The sequence below is a fragment of the Dipodomys merriami genome, unplaced genomic scaffold (assembly GCF_024711535.1).
Source record: "Dipodomys merriami isolate MVZ:Mamm:240054 unplaced genomic scaffold, mDipMer1.0.p SCAF_1, whole genome shotgun sequence".
NCBI classification, from domain to species: domain Eukaryota; kingdom Metazoa; phylum Chordata; class Mammalia; order Rodentia; family Heteromyidae; genus Dipodomys; species Dipodomys merriami.
The window spans coordinates 63,879,720-63,904,286 of record NW_027202270.1 but is presented as its reverse complement, the minus strand read 5'-3'; the positions used below and the strand labels follow the sequence as shown (position 1 = coordinate 63,904,286).

The 24,567-nt window shown below is 40.0% G+C and overlaps 1 protein-coding gene across 1 annotated transcript in view; it reads left to right on the top strand.

Moving 5' to 3' along the window:
- Kif5c (kinesin family member 5C) overlaps positions 1–24,567 on the top strand; it is a 160,794-nt gene that overhangs the window by 46,782 nt on the left and 89,445 nt on the right. Inside the window, exons 2-4 of the mRNA XM_070023492.1 lie at positions 7,466–7,556; positions 14,382–14,455; positions 20,433–20,537. Of these exons, the coding sequence (XP_069879593.1) occupies positions 7,466–7,556; positions 14,382–14,455; positions 20,433–20,537 (270 nt within the window). The remainder of the gene's footprint in view (positions 1–7,465; positions 7,557–14,381; positions 14,456–20,432; positions 20,538–24,567) is intronic.

The window sequence follows — 24,567 nt, the reverse complement described above, 5'->3', positions numbered from 1 at the left end:
GGTGGAGGATGAGAATGGTCAGCACCAAGTAAAGTTTCAGACACATAGCAGAGACACACAACCAATTTCCTGTACCCTACTATTACCTGATAAAGTCCCGGTTCCCTGCCTCTAGCTTCCCTTGTGCCCAGGTGTACTGAGTACCTGTCGTGTTCCATCATGTGCAAAGTAAGTGCCTTCAGGAGCCAGTGATGCTCCTTTGCATGAATTAGATATTGGAAATCCTCCATGCAAATGTACCCTTGTGGGCCCACAGCTTGGTATGTGACTGACCCTTATCTATGGTGAGGGAAAAGCCACACTCTTTTTTCAGGTCAGAGTCGCAAGACCACAGCTTGTTGAACTAAACTATTTTTGTTCTGTTTTTTGAGATAGCATCTTGCTATGTTAGCCTGGCTCCTCTCAAACTCCTAAGCTCAAGTGATTTTCTTGCATCAGCCTATGAGTTGCTGGGACTATAGACATATACCATGTGCCTGCTGTGGCTCACTGAATTTTATTTTTATTTGTGTGTGTGTGTGCGCCAGTACTGGGGTGCCAGCTAAGGGCCTGGGAACTGGCCCTTAGCTTTTTCATTCAAGGCCGGTGCTCTATCACTTGAGCTTTAACTTCACTTCTAGCCCTTTTCTGGTTAATTAAAGATAAGAGTCTCTCAGACTCTTCTGTCCAGGCTGGCTTCAAACTGATCTTTAGATCTCAGCCTCCCAAGTAGCTAGGATTACAGGTGTGAGCTACTAGTGCCCAGCTTAACCTGTTGTATTTTAACAAGAATTTCAATTTCCATTCCCTCCCCATATTCCACTTTTCCAGGCATCACCCAATCTGATAGCCCCTTGTTTGACAATGATTCCACAAATCTGGAATCTCTTTGGATGCATAGGATCCACTTGGGACCCCGAAGGAGCCACAGTGTCTGTGATCTTGCCTTTCTTAAAGTTTTCCTAGAAGCAGACACTGAGACAAGGATTGATGGGCAAACTGCTTTGGGATGTGAACCAGAAAATATTGAGGAAAGAATTAAGGAAGACAGGGAAACAAAGGAAAGTAGGGTATGTTACTATGGTAGTTGTTACCCTGGGCAAAGGGAGCTTCCCTCCACTGGGGAACTGGGACCAGTTTGGAATACATACTTCAGTCATCCTCCTCCATAGCCACACATGGAAAATGGAGCTCAAGCATTGGCCTCCATTCCTGTCAGTCATTGGTTGAGGACTGCTGGATTTGGGCCTAGATGTCCCTTCTGCCCTGTTGCAGGTAACCGGAAGGGCTCCAGTAGCTAGTTTTTACCTGTCTGATAGTAGCTGGCAGTGAAAGGTCAGGCTAGCCTGTGAGCACCAAGAGATGATCAGGTCCCTGGAAGCTTTTGCTTTAGGTTTGCAGTGGGTATTTTCACTTTTTACTAGGCTCCAAAGCTGTGCTAGCAAAGCTGGTGAATCTACAGATACCTGCACCAGACCTAGCTCCTTGTGGCTGCATGTGGAAGTATTATTTATTCGAAAGAGCAGAAGATGGAAACAGCATATTTTGCTAGGAAGTTGGGAAGTTAAATGCCTGCCTTCCATTCTGTGAAGTTCAAAAGTTGCAGACTTGCTACTTGGAGGGGCCCCAGGTATGTGTGTGGTAAGGGTACCAGGATACAAGGTGCTGAGTGAGCACAGTTTTGGTAATTCACTTTTCTGTATACTACTTAGCATGCTATGTGATTACATTTATACAAAATGTCCAGAACAGGCAGAATTGTAAAAATAGAAAGTAGATTAGTGACTGCGTGGAACACAAGTAAGTGTAAGGATAGAAATTGACTGCAGATGGATACAGGAGCACTGGAAATGTTCTGGAATTAGACAGTGGTGATAGTTTGTAGAATTTTGTAAATATACTTCAAACTACTGTCAATTATAGATATGCTGATATTGTTGTGATGATGATGATGATGATGATGATGGTGATGATGATGATGATGATGATGATGATGATGATGATGATGATGATGATGATGATGATGATGATGATGATGATGATGATTTGGAGACATAGTTTTACCATATAGGGCAGGTTGGTCCTGAATTTTGCTGCTTAGCCCAGGCTGGCCTTCAACTCATGAACCTTTGATCTCAGCCCCTTGTGTACTAGGAATAGAGGTGTATGGTCAGTTATACTTGGTTAAACTAATGAACACCTCTATAGAATATTTGTGTTGATAAAAATGTGCATCAACACTAACTTAAGGACTTTTGCTTTTCAGTTGCTGTTTTGGACACATAGTTTCAGATTATAAAAGTCCTTCATGGTCTATGAACTTATCTGATTAAATTTTTGCTTGTACTAAATAATCTAATATACATTCCTTATATCCTAACCTGGGATGGCTTTGAAATGTTTCAAGTCAAAATAAATGTGTCCAGCTTTTAGGAAGCAAGTACATTTGTCTTGGATGGTAGACAGCTCTCAAATGCAAGCAAACTGTGATACAGGCAGCTTCTTGTCTGTTGTTTTTTTTTTTTTTTCCGAAGGACAGATCTAGGTTTGGTGCTTCAGGAAGGCAATTTTAAAAATTAATGTAAGCATACTTCTTTCTACCAGTTACTGTTGGTGAGGTTACACATAGCTTGGTGGTCCCCTCCCAGGGCTAATGGATATGGGCATTGTGTGTTGCAACCAAGTTGAATGACTGACTATACATTTATATCCATAAAGTGAATTTAAAGCTCTTTCTTTTCTTTCTCTGATTTTTATTTTACCTTTTCCGTTTCCTCCTCCTCCTCCTCCTCCTCCTCCTCCTCCTCCTCCTCCTCCTCCTCCTCCTTCTTCTTTTTCTTCTTTTTTAAAGCAAATCATTGTCATCCTTTGGTCACAACTCATGGTTGGTCTTAGAGGTTGTTCTTGGATTACTCCTTAATGAACTCTTGTTAGGGATCATTAATTTCACTCTCCTCAGCATCCTTCTTGTGCTCATCTTCTGAACATGTCTTCTGTTTTCCTTTATCTCCCACAGCAGACATTCCTTCCAGGCTAGGAAACAGTTGTTGGGTAACAGGTCAGATGTATTAATAGGCAGGCCATATGGTTCACAGACATTTTGCTCTCAACAACTTGGTAGGATTTCTAGTGGTATGATTTTTGTTTTTAATTTTAACTATAAAAGTGTAAGAACCATCTGTTGTTATTTTTTGTATGTGATACTGGTAAGCTATTAATTTTAGTTATACTGCTTCCATGCAATTAGCACTACTCTATGTGGAGGTATCATGAGTACAGGCAAGTTACTTTTCTATAGTAATCAATCTGGAATGTATGCCTCATGCAGATTTGCCTTTATACGTTTTAGTCTTGGGATTTACATTTTAGCTTCTATTAAATGCTTAATTTTAGTGGCCCATTCTATTAATTGGAAACAGATCACTTACTAGTGGATATGGAGCAAACCAAATAGAGTCATACGATGGTAATACCAAGGTAGGGTGGGACTACTTTATTTAGAAGTAAAAAAGCTCTTGAAGGAGGATGAGTTGAAATTCTGAAGGATAATGAGGAAGTAGAAAAATGAAAATCTGTGGTAAACCACATGAAAATTTGAAGGAAGAGAATTGTAAGGGGGAACAAAAGGCTTAGAGCAGAGTCTCTGCATAGGGAATGAACATAATGAAGGAAGAAGTAAGTGACCCAGACTGTAATGAGAGTGAGGAGAGCACAGGGGACTGAGGGCAAAGATGGTCTAGTCTAAGTATAATAGGATCCATAGTAGTAGGTTTTAAGTGAGGAGATACTACCATCTGATTTATGGTTTTGGGTTACCCATTCTGGCTGCTGAGTGGAAATTGATCATTAGGAACAAGAATGGCAGCAGGGAGATCAGTTAGGAGGCTCAGGTTGTTGGAAATGGTGAAGGAGATTTTTGTGGTATAGATGTTGAGAAGTGATAGATGTTGTTCTGTTTTGGATATGGATCAGTGTACCTAAAAATCATTAGGGTTTTAGTCTGAATAACTAGGTGACTGGTGGTAAGTTCTTGTTCAGTGATGGAGGGATTGGTTTTCTTCAGATTTGTTACGTAATCTAAGTTGGAATGTCTAATAGAACGTGAACCTGAACATGAGAGATGAAGGGTGAAATGTTAGTTTAAATTACATGAAGGTACAAAGTACAACAGAGATGAGACTCTGAAGACTTCCTCATTTAGAAACTGGTGAGAGATAGCAAAAGACATTGATGTGGGTAGCTTCAAAAGTATGAGCTTAATGGATACCTGGAAAGGAAGTGTCCCCAGCGGGTAGTGAATGGTGACATCATCATCTGCTTTCAGGTGCTCGTACCCAGCATCCATATAGCAAAGTTATTCAAAACGTTTGCCCCACAGCTGTAGTGACTAAAGTAAGCTAGGCTCAGTGCTTGCCTGCAGAAACTTTAACCATGTTGGTACCAGAAACAGGGAACATTAAGGCTGAAGGTATGTGGCCCAAGTGGTAGAACACCAGCCAAACAAGCCAGCAGAGCAAGTGCAAGGCCTTGAGTTCAAACCCCAGTACTGGCAAAGAAAAAAAAAAAAAGAAAAAAAATAGAAACAGGGAAAATCTAGTTGTCTTGGAGTGTAAGGCTCTTCATTCAAGTTTGATTAGAATATGTGAAATTTTCATTGTAACTTGTGCATGTGTGTGTCTGTGTGTGTTAATGGTAATTGTGCATTTATAGCTGATTTAAGTTAGTTCTGATATATTTAGTAATTGAATTTGAATCACTCTAAGACTTAAGGTTCACCTGAAATAAAAACCTGTAACTAACTCAATGCAGGAAAAGATGCATACACACAAAAATCTACATTTTTAACTTCTGAATGTGGTAATCTTGATGAGATAGGCTTTATAACAAGTTATTTTCAAAAATTTTTAAAGTACCAGTATAATCATGAATACCTAAAGGCAGCTGGTATAAGTCTTAGGCCATGGAAAATAAATATTTTTGGATTGTGACTTCATAAATCATGTATTTTAAAAGAAGAGTAACAGATTGTTGTTCTATACCTATCTTAAAGTGAAAGTATAACTCCAAAATGAGATTCCTACCTCTACCTTTTTGTACCACACACTATAATTCATTGGACGTATTTAAGTATCTTTTTTTCTTTCTAAAACCCAAAGCAGAATTGTGCTGTAAACAAGGTGATGCTGTTTGGTAATTGTAACTAAGTACAGAGAAATACTGAATTCTGTTTTAATTAAGGAAAACTATCTTCTCGTTTTAGGTTTGAAGGATGATGAACTTGTAAATGTTTATTCTTACCTTTTATCCTACTGACATTTGGTTGAATTTTACAAGCGGATGAAACTAATAAGAATGTAGTGGGCAGAGAGTTGGCAGTAGATTGTGATGAGGAATATTTTTCGGTTATTTAACCAAATATTTGGTTCATTAACTAAAGGGAACAAAACTGGGAATAAAACATCAAAAAGTAATCCTTTTGTATAATTTTATCAGAAGGACTCTGATTCTGCCACCGTGTAGAAAGCAATCTTATTTTTTATGCTTTTGGGTACCTGGAAATTCTGTTTGTCTAAGAACAAATTTGAAGTAGCTTGTTTACCTGGTTGGCTCAATCCTGTTATGAAAGATTAAAGCTCAAGCATATAGCCTAAAGGATAGGATTTTTCTGCCTGTAAAAATCTGTAAGCCAGTCTGACAGCACTGTGCTTACTTTGTGTGTTAAGGTTATAGGATGTAACAAGCCTTTCTCTTGGATCCCTCGTGATCAGTTGCATTTTTAAGGAGTCAGACTGTCCTTGAGTGGTTGTCTAGAGCTCCTCATAGAAGTTATGGGTGGAAGCTCTCCTTTCTCTTGTGTTCTTTTTCTTCTTGTTGCCTGTGCTGGGGCTAAAACTCTGGGCCTGAGCACTGTCTACCACCACTTGAACCACAGCTATACTTTTTGACTTTGTAGGAGTGGGGCGAGTTAATTGGAAATAAGAGTCTCATGGACTTTGCTGTCTAGGCTGGTTTCAAACCATGATACTCAGATTTCAACCTGCTGAATAACTAATTTGTCAGTCATGAGCCACTAGCACCCAGCTTTCTGTGTGTGTGTGTGTGTGTGTGTGTGTGTGCGTGCGTGCGTGCGTGCGTGCGTGCGTGCGTGCGTGCGTGCGTGCGTGTGTGTGTGTGTGTGTGTGTGTATATTTACCTCCTCTCTGCTATATGGGAAAAATGAGACTGAGGAGCCTCCTGGTGGATCAGGGTATGAAAGAAGGACAAGGAGGGGTCCTTGATTCTCTGGATGCTAATGGTAGAAGCCTACGTCTTGTCTGCCACCTTTTCTCCTACTGATTAGCCCCAGGTAGCAGAGCCCTTAAAGTGCTGTGCCAGACTTCCCTCCCTCCTTTCCCCTCCCTCCTTGAATGGCACATGGTATAGCATTGAACCAAACTCTTGACAAACTCCCGTACCCTGGAAATCTCTTGTTTTGCCATACAGAAAGACTTCTTTGTCTCACAAGCCTCAACCCAATGAAGGCATCACTTATGCAAGTAAAGGAAAACACATGAATCATTTGAAACAAAGAGCAATGCTATCTGTCTACTTATCTTCCCAAGAAACAAAGCCCATGTGTGTTACCTTGGCTGACAATGTCCTGATTTCCTTGCTACCCTTTGCTTATGCCATGCTCCAGTTTCTTTCTTTCTTTCTTTCTTTCTTTTTTTTTTTTTTTTTTGAGTCCGGTCTTGGGGCCTGAACTCTGGGCCTGGGCGCTGTCCCTCAGCTCTTCAGCTCAAGGCTAGCGCTCTACCACTTGAGCCACAGCACCACTTCTAGCTTTTTTCTTTTTGCTTATGTGGTGCTGAGGAATCGAACCCAGGGCCTCAGGCATGCAAGGCAAGCGCTCTACCACTGAGCCACCTTCCCAGCCCCCACCCTCCAGTTTCTTGGACACACCAGGCCCTTTGCTTCCTGCTGGGCCCTCTGCTTTCTATTCTTCCACATCTCTTACCTAACCTTTATCTTTCTGATCCTCTTAATTGAGACTTCTTCAGCCAGGCTTGCTTTGTGTGTTCTCTCATTTTTGTATGTATCTAGCTAATTTGCATTTTCCTATGTGTTGGCTTATTAACGATCTGCTCTGTTTAATTGCATTATATGTAAGGCAGAACTGTTGTTCTGATTTGTTCAGCATTCACGCCAGTGTAAGGTATCAGTAAATAAACATTCAAATGAACGAAGTGTCTGTCCATTTTTCATAAAAAATGTTTCAGATTTAAGGCTATTTTTGCTCTTGGGTTATTATCATACAATACATGTATGCATAATGTAAATGTCATTCTTGCTGTAAAAATTCCCCGGGTAAGGTAAGGAACTCCCTTAATGTATAGGGTTGGTGATTTAGTTGCCTGTGACCTAACTATTAATAGTAGTGCCTTTTATTCCTAAACTTCTAATGCATTTTCTCTGCCCTTTTCTTTCTTTCATCTGTCTTTTTCAGCAAGGAAAGCCATATGTCTTTGACAGAGTGTTGCCGCCCAACACAACCCAAGAGCAGGTTTACAATGCATGTGCAAAGCAAATTGTCAAAGGTAAGTGCTATTTCTTTATTTCCTCCTGGGCCTTTCAGAGTAATTGAAAACACTAAGTGATATTCACAGCCTAGGAATCAATGTGCCTTGACTGTAAGCAGAGCCCTGCTAATTAGAAACACTGAATTCCTCTCTTGGCTCTGGCCCTGATTTGCTGTGGTGTTAGGCATGTTATTCAGTCTTTCTGCACACCCTTCTTTTCTTTTGCCACCTTTTTGGCAAAATTATTCTGTCACCTAAAAGCTTAAAGGCAAGGTAAATAGTAGTCACACTATTTCCATAATGGTTTTTAAAATACTACAAGTACAAAACTTCCTTTTTCCGTTGAAGGAGGAAATATCATTTCTAGATGCTCTCATTGTACTTTGGCTGATTTATTTTGTGTGTTTCTGTCTCCTTTTTACTAGTATCTGTCAGAAGGAAGTCTTAAATGTGATGTTTTTGGCACCAAGGAATTTTTTTACAGTGTAATAAAATCTTATTACCCTGATGGTTTTTGAGCTGTTTATGCTCCTCAGAATTCCTTAATTATAATTTCATCTAGCCCACTTTCTGCCATCCTACTCAGATCCTAACATTTGTTCCTCCAAACTAGTAGCCTCACGCCTGCCTCTATTTCTCAGAAATCAGTCCTTTGCTCTGGGACTGGCCTCGGAAGATTTGTATCAAAATAACAGCAGGGAGATGAAGCAATTTACACATTGCTCTCCCTTGCCCTTTCAAATCAGGGGCAGGTTGGAGCTTGCCTTGATGGAGCCTGCCATCTGGACAGAGCTGGGGGGCATCTCCTGCTACTTTGCTTTTTCATCATTGCATCCTTGCCTTCAAATTTCAGTGGCATGGCGATTGTGCTTTCAAATGTCTTGATGTTGCCACCTGTGTAGGTAGCTCTGGATTCAAAAAGAAAAAAAAAAAGCCTTACCATTTTAGATCTGCATGTTTTTAGCAGCTAAGCTGACTAACCCAACTATTTGAAATTCATGAAAATCAGCCTTGGGTACATCTGTTCGATTAATTCTGACCCTGGACACCTGCGTGGGAGCCTCCCGTCAGTATGTAATGTTCCTTGCGGAGATGGATGCTTATCCACATTCTTGTTGCAGACATCAATTAATTTTGAAGGTCTTCACAGTGAGATTATAGAAAAACACTGAAGAGAAAAAAAGTGCCTATGTTTGAGCTCTTTTGGAGTTCATTGTGTGGGCCTATATTTAGTGGTAATTTTTGTCTTTTATTCCTTTTCTTCTCCTTTTATCTATACATGTTTTCTTCTATATTTTTGCAAAATATTTTCCTTGGTTTGTTCCTGCTCAGTTTTCCTTCCCATCTACTACTGGATTCAGCCATATTTTCTATTAAAGTAACATCAATCACATATACGCCAGAGTTTCTCTCTCCTTTCGTTTCATTATCAGAAGCAAATACTATTTACCACATGCTGTGCCAAGGATGACAGCCATTTAAATACATGCTACTGCCTCTGTGCCAATGTAATTAGGCATAGATGCACTCCATTAAAAATCCTATGATTAACAAGCAATAATCATTGTCTTTGAATCTTTATTCTCTAAATGACTGCTCCTCTCTCAAAGTTTGGAATTTTCCACAGTTTAAGATGTCAGAAATAGGTAGTCCCACCTTTCTATGCATAATTTTTACATTTTGATATAGCCATTAAAAACAAATTTAAAAACATAAGTAGTATCTGGAAACGCCTATGAATAGTGAGTCACAAGGAAAACCATTAGAATAGAATGGGTTTATGTGTGTGTTATGAATGTATATATGCGTATATATGTATACATATATATATATGCATACATTTTCAGAGCATTAGAAATGATTATATATGATTAATATATACTCTAATATATTAGTATGTATTGGAAATGATTTTATGTAAGAGTGTAAATATATATGATTACATATGTAACATATATAACCAAAACAGATATTTTCAGAGCACAAGGAATATAAGCATGTTCATTTGATGGCAATGTAGAGTATCTTATTCTCCCTTGAAAAGAAATGGTTAGGGCATGATGAAGGCTGATGGCACTTTAAAAATAGCCACTTGGGCTAGTGTGAGGGAAGAGGCTGTGTATTTCTGTATTAGTGTCTCTTGTCATCAGAGTCCTACCATTGTCAGGATTGAGTGGTGGTACTCAGAGGCTTTTTTTCCTAGAGGGCCAAGATGTGAATCAAGTGACTCTGAAGCTAATCACAGCCCTTTTACTCATGATACTGTAGTGGGCTTGTGAGCTTTCCTTCTTTGTCTATATAAACCCTTAATGATTCTGAGGATCTAGAAACCCATTTAACTGGATGTCTTTATTTGTCTTTATTCTCTCTCTGAGTTTTCTTTTATTCCATACCTTTTGACTGGGTATCTTAATATTTTATATTGTAGAGTCTTGGCATCGCCCATGCTCTGAACTTTGTATATTTTCAAAACTTTCACTGAAAGAATACACTGAACTGCCCATTTCTTCAGGAAGAGGTTGTAGGATTTGTAAGTAGCAGTCCTGCAAATAGGAAAGCTCCTGTGATGCCCAGGAATTCAGCAGCATGGTTACTGGATGCTCTTGTGGAGGTCCTGGTAACTATGTTCCAGCCAAACTGGATATTCACCTTCCAAATTAACTAGACAAAAAGCAGAGAATGTTGTTTGTGGCTTTTCTTGTTCTGATTTCTTGAAAACCCATTTTATATAAGACCCTTAGGAAGAAATATATTTATGTAACTGTTATTATTTGTCATGTTACCATCTATGGACTTTACATATTATTACATCTTAAATCTTAATCTTATGAGGTGTTAAGTATTATAATTCCCATTACACTGAAGTGGAATTAGATACTCTGAGATGGAGTGACTTAACTGGATCTATTTGAAGAGAATAGAGCTGGAACTTGAGCCTTGTTTATTTGACTGACATATTTTTCCAAGCTACCATGGTCCTTATGAGCATCGCACAAAAAAATATTTTAGAGCTTGTTCCTTTTCTGTCAGGCCATATGGAGGAGGAGTAGAGGAAAGGGAATAGTGACTGTGGTTTCAGAGCCTTGCAGGGTCTCTGGCTGTGTACCAGTCACAAGGGGGCATTTCCATTCTGAAATACAGTGTGTCTTTTCCTGATGACTGCCATTCAGGCCAGCCTGGTCCAGCATTTACCTGGTGTTCAGCTGGCTTGCCTATACATTCAGTGGTCATGGTTTCCTTGGCTGGCAAGAGTCTGAAGATCCCAAGTTATGTATGGGCTCTTAGCACCTATTGTGAGATATCCTGGTGTCCCTTAAAGGCCATCTTTCCACCTGGAGATTGTAGGAGAACAGGACAGCTTCCTACTTAAACTGAGTTAAATTGTCCATCAAAATCAGAGCTTAAAGGGATCAAAACCTAGGATGCAGGCAGAGCTGAATCTACAGCTGGAGGCAGTGAGTACTTAACTTCTGTCTCAGGAGAGGAGAGGGTACTTGGTACCATAGAAGCTCACTGGGGTTTGCCTACTGCTGGCTGATTGGTTCCCGATTGGTGAGGTTTGGCAGGCTGTGTGGTGTGAGTGGAAATCACATCACACCAGACCCTATCACAAAGAATCATTTTGTTTGGTTGAATGTGGCTCATGTGTAGAAATAGTCCTTTTGTTTTGGCGGAGAGTTAAAGAAATGCATTCCTCCTGCCGGGGAACTGTCTGCCATTCAGTGTGATGAAAGTGGCTTTCTGTGGTTGGCTTCTGTCGGAGGTGGGCAGGGCAGAGGGGTGTGTGGCTTGGGCAGTGTTAGCACCTTCCTTTTCTATTCTCTGCCCCATCCATTACTCTCATGCTTGTCCTTGGCATCCTTCTAACTCTCCCCTCCATGGAAAACAGACTTCTTTTTTTGTTTGTTTCTTTGAGGCAAACTAAAAGTATATTGTCCAGTGTTCCTGTCACCTTCTTTAGCAGCATTTGGTAGAAGACATTTATACATTTGTTAAAAAAAAAAAAGTACACCAGGTTACTATTTTTTAAAATGTATAAGTCATGTAACCTGAGTTTTGGTGACTACTTCTAGAAGTAGTAGTTATGTTGAAATAAAGTCTTAAAACTAAATAAATAAATATGATAAAACATAGATTACCAAAAACATCTCTCAAAGTAACCACAGACCCCACCAAATCCTGGAATTTGGGAGTAAATAGCTAACAATGAATTCCAACAGTTATCTTCTTTTTAAAGTACAATCTAAATGAAAATTGAGTCCATGAGGGACATTCATTAGCTCCATTCAACCTTGAGAGAGGTTCTCCAACATTGGATTGTAACATGAATATAATACTTTAAAGACCAGACAGAGTTTGTTCTGATGGGATTATGCTCTCTTTCTTCAAAAAAGAAAAAAAGGAAAGAATTGTGCTCAGGGTTGAAATAACAAAGAACAGGTTGAGTACATTCTAATGCTCTGACATGATGTAACCCTGTCTTTGGCCACAGTTTTGTAGACAGCAGCTAACTACTGGTAGTTGTAGGTCTGTGCATTGTGCTTGGTGAGAATATATTAAAGTGGCTTTGTACAAGTACTCTGCCGCCTTGCTTTTCCTTGTGGAGGAGGAAGCATGGGCTATGGGCTCTAATGTTGGCAGGGCCCTTGCGTTGAACTGATTTTCTTTTATGGTGTGGCAGTTTTCTAAGAACCAGCTCTTTGTGGCCTTCTGGCTGATGATGGCTTGTGGAGTGTTCACTAGATGTCAGGTTGTCACCCTGTGAAGAAAGAAAGGGAACTGGACTTCAGCCTTGATACCCTTAGCTTTGTCTAGCACCTGCACAAAGGGTCCCTAAACCTTTCATATATAGAACCTTAATATAGGGGGGTATTTTTAGTTTGGTAGGGAGGGTGTTGGAATTCTAATGAAAAGATGGTTTAATATTGTGTTTGTGGCTTGCATTCTAGTTTCCTAGAGTAATAAATATAGAATTTTAAAGGCACAACTGAAGGGTGGGACCTTTTGGGGGCTCTTCAAATCACATTGTATCTGTGGAGATGTAGAGGCAATCTGCTCTGCCAGCTTCTTCAGGCCTGTGGAATCTTCCCTCTGATTTCCATATAAACTCAGGCTTGAACCTCTAACACTAGTCCTTACTTCAAGGTTTTGCTTTCTGCTGTTGCCTGGGAAACGCTTTTCAGAACTGATGTGTGTGAACATGCGAAGGATATCTCTCATTTCATATTCTCTCTCTCTCTCTCTCTCTCTCTCTCTCTCTTTCTCATAGCTTTATGAAAATTTTCGATGACTAGAATTAAAAAAAATTTACTACTTAGTCTTTCTCTCCTTCCTTATTTCCTTTTTTCTTTCCTTCCTTTTTCCTTCCCCTCCCCTCCCTTTCTCTTTCCCTTTTCTTTTTCCTTTCCCTTTCGTTTTCCTTTTCTTTCTTTTTCCTAAAAGAAAATCCTCTTTTTCTGATCCCATCTCAGACCAGCAAAATGCATATAAAATGTGTTTTTGAGAACTTCAAAACAAAAACAAACCAGCAACATAAAATTCAGACCCCTTTCCCCTTTTTTCAGCCTGAAATGGATGGATGAGTTGAGTGCTGGGCTTGCTTTTCTTCCATAGCCCTGAAGAGGACACTCTGTACCTTTTTCTGCCCTCATAATCTGCATGCACGAAAACTTCCTCCCTGGTACAGAATGGCTGGTGGGGGATATTAATTGTGCATCATTTCCATTTCAGTGATGTTTGTGTGAATGAAGGGAAGGCAGGAGGGAAATGTATTTTAATCACCTCTGCTGCTTTGAAAGAATTCCCACAGACAATCTCTAGCTCTTTAGCAGAAAGCAGCCCTCATCTGCATGCTTCCCCTTATTCCTGTGTGTAATGGAAGTCAGCCTGCTCTGTGTGTGTGTGTGTGTGTGTGTGTGTGTGTGTGTGTGTACACGTGAGCACTTGTGCTTACACAGTATGCTCATTGTATAATGAAATTTCTCGTGCACCAGCAATGAAAAAAGAGAGACATATTTAGCGGGAATCTTGCTGGTTTCCAGCCTCACTGGATTGTCACTATGATGTTCAGTTAACAGTTTGGGGCCTTCTCCTTCCCCCAGCTCTGGGATCTGAGCTGATGGAGCTCTTGTTGGCCTTCAGAAGCAAACTTCCTGAGGTGCTGGCCTGGTCCAGGTTAGGCTGATCCCAAGCAAATCTTCTCTTCCCAAGCAAGATATTCTCATTTAACAGACTTCATAGACTTAGAACTTGGATAATTTTTTCCTCCCTAAACTGATCTCAGTATGTGAAAGAAAATTTAAACATTCTTCCTACTAAACAAATTTTCTCTTTGGTGCTTGATATCTGTGTTTAATTTTGATATTATCTTCCACCTCCTTGTTTTTTTTTGTTTTTTTGTTTTTGTTTTTTTTTGGGTCCGGTCGTGGGGCCTGAACTCTGGGCCTGGGCGCTGTCCTTCAGCTCTTCAGCTCAAGGCTAGCGTTCTACCACTTGAGCCACAGCACCACTTCCGGCTTTTTTTTTTCTTTTTGCTTATGTGGTGCTGAGGAATCGAACCCAGGGCCTTGAGCATGCAAGGCAAGCGCTCTACCACTGAGCCATCTTCCCAGCCCCTACCTCCTTGTTTTCAGTAAAACATTTCATCCATTTCCTTCTATTTGTGGAGCAGTTCTTACTGCATATCTCTACTTAAAAAGACATGGAGTGGCATATATCATTTCTGTGAAAAATTAGATGAGTCATTTGGAAACTGTAACTTTAAAATATGCAGCCAAAGCCATAGTAACAGCCAAAGATCATAGTAACGAGTTAATTTAATTATATATTTTTTCTCCCTCAAAGATGTCCTGGAAGGTTATAATGGGACCATTTTTGCATATGGACAGACATCATCAGGAAAAACCCATACCATGGAGGTAAGTTTGAAGTTTTAAAATAGCTGCAAATAATAAAGTTTCGAGTTCAATATTTTTTAAAAGGCTTTGTTGATCTCTCTGTACAATTGTAGCAATAAATTCTATTAAAAATAACCATTAGTCCTGGTGTTGTAACTCAATGATAGAGTGCTTACTTAGCATGTGTCAGGCCCTGGGTTGGATTTTCCCTACCCCATATTTTAATGCAATGATGAAAGTTTATCCTTATGAATGGCAGCCCAGCCTAACTGACAGTACCTGATATAAAAGTTATTTATCCTTGGGAACACCTCTTGGGAGGCAAGAATCTTTAGAATAAAATTTAAAAACTATAGCTCAAAGATGTAAGGAAGCTGGCTTGTGGACTAAATTCAGCCTACAGACATATTTTTGTTTGACTTGTGCTATGATTTTGAAGAAAAAATTCAGGTAGTGTTTCAATTGGGATGATTTCATACAATTCTAATTTTTTTTCCCATGTTCTTATGCTGAAGATCTAGCAATACTGGTAAATTTCACCATCAGCACAAATTTAGAATTCCCCTAGAGCAAGAATTTTTGTTGCCATGGATTGAACCCAGGGCTTTATGCATTGTAGACCAGTACTTTACCACTGCTCCATGTTCCTAGCCCCTTTTATCTTCCTATGAACATTTCTTATATATGGAGTAGTGGTTGTCACTGGGTATGTGTTGGAAGGGACCAGTAGAATAGGCCTATCCACACTATATATTTGGTGCTGGGTTGTTCAGTGGACTCCTATCTACTTAATATACATGGAGAGTGAATATGAACTTAATCAAGCATTCTTCCTCTGTAATACACATCTGGCCCCTGTAGGCATGCAAGTGTGTGACCCCAATTCATGTTGTTTGCCATGGAGCTCTATGGTTTCAGGTTGTCTTCAGAGCAGGCATGTTTTTATGTCGAATTGGGATCCTTTGCCGCCTCTTCTGCCTTTTTTTTTTTTTTTTAAAACCAGAGGCTCCTTTTAGGCCTTCAGGGCTGGATAAATCTTCCAAAGGCTAGGCTTACCTGATAAGTGAGTAGAGGAGGAGAGAATGCTTGTTACAAGAAACTGCATGGAGCAAGTTTGGGGAATTCAGCTTACAAGCAGCAGGGTAAGATGAATCCTTAATTCTTCAAGCTAGAATTTTTTCATTTATAAATCCCTCCTGGGAATAGTGCTGTGAAGGCTGCTGCAGAGTAGGTTTAGCTTATGAATCATTCCTATTGAAGAGGAGATTTCAAAGGCTTGAGGCTAAAGTGTTCAGGGCTCTGATGTTTTGCACACTGATTTTAAGAAGGGGGCGGACCTTTTTTTTTTTTTGTGGCGTTGACTCTTTTTGTCCATTTTGCTGAAGGGAAGTAGTTGCAAGATCATGAAGGTGAAAGAAGCATGAGATTTCTCTGCACCTCTTCAAACAGGACTGCTGCCCAGTGTATGAGTGACATAGCCTATGTGTTGACCTCACACTGGACAGCAGGAATCTGAGAAGGGTCTGCTCTGCTGTCTCCCTGTTCGACTCATCGCCTCCTTCTCTCTTAACTGTGCTACAGGCCCTTGATCTTGTAAGGCCCTAGAAAAGTTGCAGTTACACACTCCCTGAGCCCTACCTTATCCGTTCTAGCTGTGGACAGAACAATGTTTTATGGGTCAGAAAATAAGGAGAGAGAAAAAGAAAGAACGAGGAGGAAGAGAGGTATCATGCAGTATCTCATGAGAGAGACTCAATCAGCTATTGAGGTTTGGGAAATTATCAGACTGCATGAAATGCCAAAGAAAAACAAATTCTTAATATTTTAAATCCCCCAAACACTTAAGGAAAGCTTATAAGGTGACTTTTTAAGCATTGGGATTAATTCATCTTTGGGAAATACAACGTATTGGCTGAATGTGAGGAATTTAAAAATCTAAGACATCAAGGGCAAGACTGTATAGGGAACAATAGCTGGGTGTAGGATGATACCCCTTTAGTGCCAATGTAGGAGGCATTTTGTTAACTGGAGCCTCTTGAACGTTTGGATCTCACAATATCAAGTCTTGCTTGCTTGCCCAGAACACTCACAGGGAGGGTCCTGAAGGGAGCCAGATTGTTTGCAAGTATCACTTCTAGTTGCTTAAATTTGTCTTATTTGCTGCTTTGTCAAGCAGTTTTCATGTATTGTCTTCTTGATTGTGACTTCTGAAGCTCATGCACCTATGTGTGCCACAGGATGGAGTTGGTGTGGATGTGAGTCTTCCTTTTGCCACCCAACCTCATTTCTGAACCTTGTCTTTCCTAGGTAAGAGAGATTGGAAAATAAGAGAAAAGCAAAGGAATGGAGGAACCCCAATCTAACGTTATAAGGACTGTGGGAGTCTTAGAATTCCAGTGCCCTGGAATGCAATTAAATCAGAAAAGCTGTTCAGGGTCTGTGTCCTTGGAAAGGAAGGTTTTATGTATTACATATTGTGATCTTTTCAAAGGCCTTGAGAAAGGGATGAGAACAGAGCTGTCACATTTTAAAGCTGTTTTTCATTTTAATCCTCCTATTTTGGGTCTGGCATCCAGTTGTTTTTTTCCATTATCTTCTGTTGAGAGGAACACACTGATAAGCCTACATAAAACTGGAAAGATTAGCCTCTCATAATGAAGCATTTAAGGTGGATTTTTAGTAAAAATACAAATCACCAGGCAGTTCTGGTGTGAGCTTGGGAGGTACCATTATGCAAGGTCTGTGGACTTGTCACCAAAATACCCAGATTGTTGTTGGGGAGGGTGCTGGCTCCAGACAGAAAGAGGGACCTGTCTATTTGTTCAGTGGGATGCTGGGAAAAAGGCATCCTTTGGCCCTGTGCCTTACTTTGTGGCCCTCTTTCAGCACACTGAAAAGAGATGGCTGGAGACACGTTGTGTTTTCCCTTCTGTTCAGAGGGACACCTGCAGGTCATCTGAATAGTGCAGTCTTTCCAGCAGCTGAGCCAGGCTTGTCAAGTGCTTGCTGCTTGTGTGTTGAAGGCTGCCTGCTTTCCCATCTGGAGTGCTGGACAAAACTGTCCTGCTTAGAGGTTGAGGGGACTACTGACATTGGAACAAAAGAGTGGGCAGTGGTCTAGGTCTTGCTTCTCCTTCTGTACCTGCTCCTGGAAGGTTGCATTTAGAGGAGTTTTTGAAGAGAAGTGTGCAGTGTGCAGTTGTTCACTGTTTCTCTTGTTGGCTCTCTGGGAGCCACAAGAGGAGGAAAGCAGCTTATTTCTTTGCTCCTCATTTGCACTTCTGATCTTCCAGCCAGGCTATACTTGCACTGCTCTCTGAGTCGGCACAGTTTGTTCCTGGATCCCCCTGTACTTTGCTTCTGCCAGCTCAACTTCTCTGCCCACATCCTCTACCCCTTAGCTTACTTATTCCTCAGAATCTGCTGTCTCCCAAGGAAGCCTTCTCTTGATACCTCAGCTGGAAGGGTCCTTCCATTCCACGGATTTTTATAGGTAGAAACTTCATCATTATTTATGGCCCTAGGTGACTATGCATTGTGTGTCTGTGCATGTGAGTTTTATCTGCAAGCAGTCATCATAGATGCAGTAAAGACCTTATCCTCTCTCCTTCCCTCAGTTTCTCTGTTTCTGTTTCTCTGTTTCTGTTTCTGTTTCTCTGTTTCTCTGTTTCTGTTTTTCTCTCTTTCTCTCTCTTTCTCTCTCTCTCTCTCTCTCTCTCTCTCTCTCTCTCTCTCTCTCTCACACACACACACACACACACACACACACACACACACACAAAACACACAAAAGCACACACAAGTACACAGCTGTGGCTCAGTTTCAGCCAGAAATCAATTAGATGAATCTGTTGAAAGAGAAAGCTTCTAGAGGAACAGATTTGAGTCAATTATAAATGACTTTTGGATTACCAGACATTCTTCTCTGATGTGGACCATTGAGGAGAAGCTAAAGGATTATCATGAATTATTCAAGAGCTTTGGAAGTTTGGGTAGGGAGGTCTTTTGATTGAGCTTTGTTTTCGTTGTAGGCATCGTTTCTTCCAACGATCTCCACAGTCCAGAACATGGCCCATGGTTTGGTCTGGTGTGGCTTAAGTACTACTAAGATTTGAGGTCCTCAGTATTAGTTACTTGGTGCAGTTTTCCTAGGATGTAATCTATAATAATGGCCTGGGGGGATAAAGGTATTTTCCATCTCCTCAGGTCAAATTAGCCCCAATAGCTGCTTGGTGAGCACCTGCTGTCAACTGTTACAGTGCTGACATTTATTGAGCCCCTTGAGTACTTTATATACTTATTTAATTTAAACTTTGTACTAATTCAATGCACTAAGTACTAGGCTAAGTTCTCTAAGTATTAGGGAAATATGTATGCCTCGGCCACACCTGTATTTAGTGTGTATAATAGTTAAACTAAAAAAAACAATGTAAACACATCAAATGATTAACTGCTTGTAGCAGATGACATTACAGAGTTTTCCCATTTTGCCATGTTGCCAGAGGTCAGGCATATTTAAGTTCTGTTTTTCTGTTGCTTTTAATTGAGAGAAAAGTCAAGAGTTAGGTGTGCAGATGAATGACGTGGCATGCCAGGTGCTTGGTGATGTCATCAGTATGGGGGTTCATGTGAGTTCTTGTTTTTACTAACTCAGAAGTCACTTTCAGAGGGGAACTGTATGGTGGAGGCCAGTGGGAAAAAGAGAATTCATTGAAGAGAACCGCTGATTTTTCAAGGCATTCAGCAGATTTGGAACAAGGATATGAGCAAAATTTTATGGTTGTTGGGCGTCCTTGGAAGACTGAAGAGAAAACTAGATTTTTGTGTTGATCTTTCTGTTCCATTGATCCCTGCTGTAACCTGTAAACCTGTAGACTGTGTGTTATGCATAGTAAGTTGTTTATCTTACATGAGAGAATTTAAATTCTCATTTAACTGTGTACTTCATAGATGATTCTACTAAGGTTGCACACCTAGGGCCACAGCAGCCATGGCTGTAAATACTTTGTAGAGCTTTCTACAGGAGTTGCTGGCAGGTTCTGTGCCACTGCCTAGGTTCCTTCTCTGTGTTAGGGCTTGGCTGACCTAGGGCCTCACATGTGCTGTGCAGTTTCATGAAGCTGCACCCCCTGTGAATCTTCAGTGGTAGCAAACTCATGACCCTAAAAATGATTTTAGTAAGAGTTAAAATAGTAAAAGAACTCATTTATCTCTTCACTTCTAGGGTAAAATGAAGAGAAATAGAAATAAAAATGGAGAGAAAAATATGAGCATATGGTAAAAGTGGACTTAAGTGTTAGAAATAGCCAACAATTATTTGAAGCAATTCAATCTTGGAGAGTTACAGGTTTTAAAAGAAATTGGTGAGATGGGTTTTCTTGATTGGTGTGCAAATGATACTGAAGGTATTTTGATATTTTTTTTAAATTTTTGAGCAATGATGTCTTTAACAAAATTAAGTGATTTCATTCAAGGACTTGGATTCGTAGGTGCTGGTCTATTACTAAGCATTCACACATAAGACCCATATGTTCTCTCCTTCCTTCCTCCCTGTTCACATCCTGACCCCCACATCCCTGCATTTGCTGCTCTGAGTGCAGCAGAAAGCCTCAATACCTGACACAAGAACCCTCTGCTTGGCTGAAAGAGGAACTCATGAAGTTATTCTGCCACCTTTTGGTTTTGGCATGTCAGGTAAATCCCCAAAAGCAGCTAGCAGCCTGTGTGTGGGGCTCCCTACACCATGCAGTTCTATTTAAGAAACCTGGGAGAATGGGCCAGACCTAGTCCCATTTATAACCCTACCCATGAATCTATCATTCCTAGAAGCCCTGTTTGCAATATGGAACACAGGAAAGTATGTCCCATAAATTCAATTTGCATATCTGGCATATTAAACAAGACATTGGTGTCAAAGAAATAAGAGAAAAGAAGCCCAGGGCATGGTCCCTTTCCTCTCTCATATATGTCCCCATATTCTTGTGTTCTCCTTAACCAGGGAAAGCTGCATGACCCTCAACTCATGGGTATCATCCCGAGGATTGCACATGATATCTTTGACCATATTTATTCCATGGATGAGAACCTGGAGTTTCACATCAAGGTATGTACTGCTGATGGGGCTCCAAGTCATGTTCCTTCGTCTTCCTCCTTTTCTGTACTTATAAAAGCTTGGCTTTTCTAATTCAATGACATTCTTCTGTCAAACATTGTTTTGTTATTTAGGCAAATGTAGGCACATCTTAGTCATCTGGGTGATTTGCTTAAACATGGACCAAATGAAAGCAAAAATTCTCTTTGGGTTGGAATCAGCTTGACAGTTAAGTGAATTCTGTCCTATACCCTGTGGATTTGTATAGACAGGATCTGAATATGCCTGTTTGGGTTAGAACTGCTCTTAAAAGTATTGTTCCATAGGCCCCCAATCCTGGCATTATTAATAGGTGGGATACCAGAAAAAAATATATGTATTCGGATTTGCTGGGAGAATGCCTGTTGAACAATGTTATGTTTATCACAGGTTTAGGTATGCTACTGGGTAAGGTGACTTGGGCTGGGCACATACTATACTGTGTTTTTCTGTATTCTTCCTTGGGGTATGAAAGGCTAGTTTTTGAAGAAACACACCCTGAAGTGTTGATGAGGGGAAGTCTTTTGCATGTTCCTCCCTTGCTTTATTTTTATTTATTTATTTTTGTTTTGTTTTAAACCCAACATCTGTCCTGGCTTAAATTTGAATTGCAAAAGAGATTACTCTCTCTTATAGCTATTAAATTATAAAAATTGGCCTCAGGACTATATTCACTAGAACTCCTTTGTGTGCAAATTACTGAAGACCACTTATTTAAGCAAATAGAGGAAATTGTTATAAGATACAGAATCAGAAGGACTGGGTCAAGGCTGTGGAGGGTAGGAAATGAGGTCACGCTTTTCCTTTTCTCTCTCTCTTTTTTTTAAATAAGCTTAAAAATTGAAATGTAATTCACAGGTTGTACAGTTCATCTTTTAAAAAGATAATTTGGTGTTTTTTTGTTTGTTTTGTTTTTAGCATATTCTCCAAATTGTATTACCACAAGGCTTACATAATTCCAGACTATTTTACTCCCATCCAAAGAAACTCTGTACTCTCTATAGTTCTGTTCTTTTGCCTTATTGCTTTCCTCCTTTCTTCTTTCCTTCCTCTTGTTGGGAAAGGGGTCAGGCAGCAGGGTACCTGTTAATAACACATTTCCTTGAGAAGAGGTTCACTGGATCTTCCTAAAGCAGATGTCCCAGGCCTGATTCATGCTATCCAAGGTGCACATAGTGTCTGTTCCTCCATCACTGTGACTAGTCAGGGGTTAACAGGACGAGTTGGAGAAGAAGCTGTTCAGAACTGAGCCAATCAATCAAAAGATTTCTGTAAAGGCTTCAGTGCACCAGACCCAGAAGTTTAGAGTTAGGAAGTTGAAGTATAAAGACAGATTTGAGATAGCCCACATTATACATAGATCATAAATTGGACCAACTTGATATGCAGTACCTTTTCCGTTATATTAAACATCTTTCCTTACTTCTTTCTTCAATGTGGCTTTTTAAAATTACATAGAATGAAGATTAAAACTATTTGCCCAATTATAAATTACATCCAGCAAATCAGGTTTCTGTACAGTTGCTTTTATTAGCTAAGCCTGCTTTCGGTTCTTGCTGGAGTCTTTATACCTAAGGTTACAGAAGCTTGTTGCTTTGATGGGATCAAGATTAGGGAGCTTAGTGCTTCTTTAAGGCTGTTTGCATTTAAATACTTTAAACTACTGCAGGGTTCTTGCATGATAAACCTGGAATAAGATGTTAAACCAATTACTGCCCTAGAATATGGTGTCTTGTGTTAGACTCTTATTAAAATTAAAATGGGCCTAGGAAAGAAGAGAAACAATGCTTTATAAGTTCTAGAGCTAGATTTTGTACTTCAGGTTCCTGTTTTGTATTTGTAATTATGCTGGCTAATTTCTTAAGTAACAATTACAGGTGGATGAGTCAGCTGCTAACCACTCTATTTTGAACAGTCTAAATCAGAGAAAGGCAATATTGATACTCTCCTCCTTAATTTCATACCACAGAGGTTTGAAACATTTCTGAGCATAACTGCATATTACCAAGTCTATTTATTTTCCTTCTGCCTGGTCTCACAAAGTATTTGAAGTAAAATAACAAAAGTAAACATCACATGAAAAGCAGAAAATAATAAATCAGAATTCTGCCTCAACTGGTATTAAATATGAGCAGGATTCTAATTGTCAGATTTGCCAGTATCTAGTTTATGATTTCTTAGATGTAATACATTTTTCTTGGTAATCCATGATAGTAAAACTAGATGTTTAATTTCTCACAAGTGGTAGAAAAATCCAATTAAGGAAAACCAGAAAACCCTGAAATAGATAGAATGGGCTGGTAGCAGAGTGGAGCTGGCTGCAGGGAGGGCTGAGTTAGAGATTTCTAGGATTAGGGAACCAGAGGGCAGATAAAGATAGAAATGGTGTGTGTGTGTGTGTGTGTGTGTGTGTGTGTGTGTGTGTGTGTGTGTGTGTGTGTGTGTGTGTGTGTGTGTGTGTGTGTGTGTGTGTGTATGTGTGTGTGTGTGTGTACATGAGAGAGAGAAAGAGAGAGAGAGAGAGTGTGTGTGTGTGTGTGTGTGTGTGTACATGAGAGAGAGAGAGAGAAAGAGAGAGAGAGAGAGAGGATGAGAGGATGAGCAAGCAGTGAAGTACTGGGATGTATCTCAATGGAGGAGTGCTTACCTCACATGTGTGAAGCTCTGATTTGATCCCTAGACTTACAAAAAAGAAAAGAACATAAGCCAGAGCCAAAAAAACATAGGTTGCATGGTTTCACTCATTTGTGGTAACTAGAATGTGCCTATAGTTCTATAAGTAAACATACTGGATAGTTAAAAAAAAATGCATTGGGACATGATAAATTATACAGGTCTTTAGGTATTTACACAGTGAGACTAAAGGAGGATCTTCTGAGGAGAGGATCCCAAAGGTGCAATAGCTATGTGCATCTGATCATGTAAAGTAATATTTATCAAAATGCAGTCCAGGAAATGGAAATGAGGGTTTTTTCCTCTTTGTTGATGTGTTTGTATTCTTTTCTTTTTGTCTTGTTTGTTTGTTCATCTGTCATTGGGAGGATAAGTGAGGGGCAGAGAAATGGTGGGACAATGAGTGAATAAATGCAGAAGTGGTACTCTCTGACACTATGTCAAAAATGAACCACCCAACTTCTAGGTGGGGAAGGGAGGGAAAAACTGGGAGAGAGCAAGGGACAGAGTGATATTGTTCAAAAAGAAATGTACTCTTCATCTCATATAACTATAACCCTTCCATATGTCATGTTTACAATAACAATCAATAAAAAACAAAAGAACTAGAAGTTCAAAGCAGTGAGTTGTTTAAATATTAGATAGTTATCCATGAAAGATGAACTTACAGCAAAGTTGGGAAGATGTTCAAGTAGACCAATCTTGTTGTGAAATAGGCCACCAGAAGAAGATGCCCAGCCTCAGATTCCAAGGTTCAAAGCCAGGGTCTCAAATCTTCCAAGGACTGGGAAGTAGTTCTACATGGAGACACATGAAAGATAATGAACCAGGGCTGAGTTAGGATAGGGATTACTGCTGGGGTAGGAAATGTTTATGTTTCACTAAGAAAAGACTGGACTGGTCCAGAGCCGGGATGTAGGGTTTCATCTATGCAGGGGCAGTCTCACTGTGTAAGTCTACCTACAGTCATGGTGGCATCATGGTGGGATATATTCTGAGGAAGGTCATGTTGTATTTTGTCTTTCTCTGAACATCATAGAGTGTGCCTGTACAAACTAGGGAAGCTATAATGTCACTAGGCAGCAGGATCTTATGGGACTACCATTATGTATGTGGTCCATTGTTGACCCAGACATCATTCTATGGTGCCTGATTATATTTTGCTGTTTGTCCATTACATCAGAAGGAAGATTTAAACAGATTGTAGGATGCTAGAAATTGTTTTTGACTTCATTAAAATCTAAGGGCTTCATGTGCTAGGTGAGAAAATTGAGGCCTACTATTTTGCTATGTGTACCTTCAATACTAAGACTATGTATGTAGTTTAAAT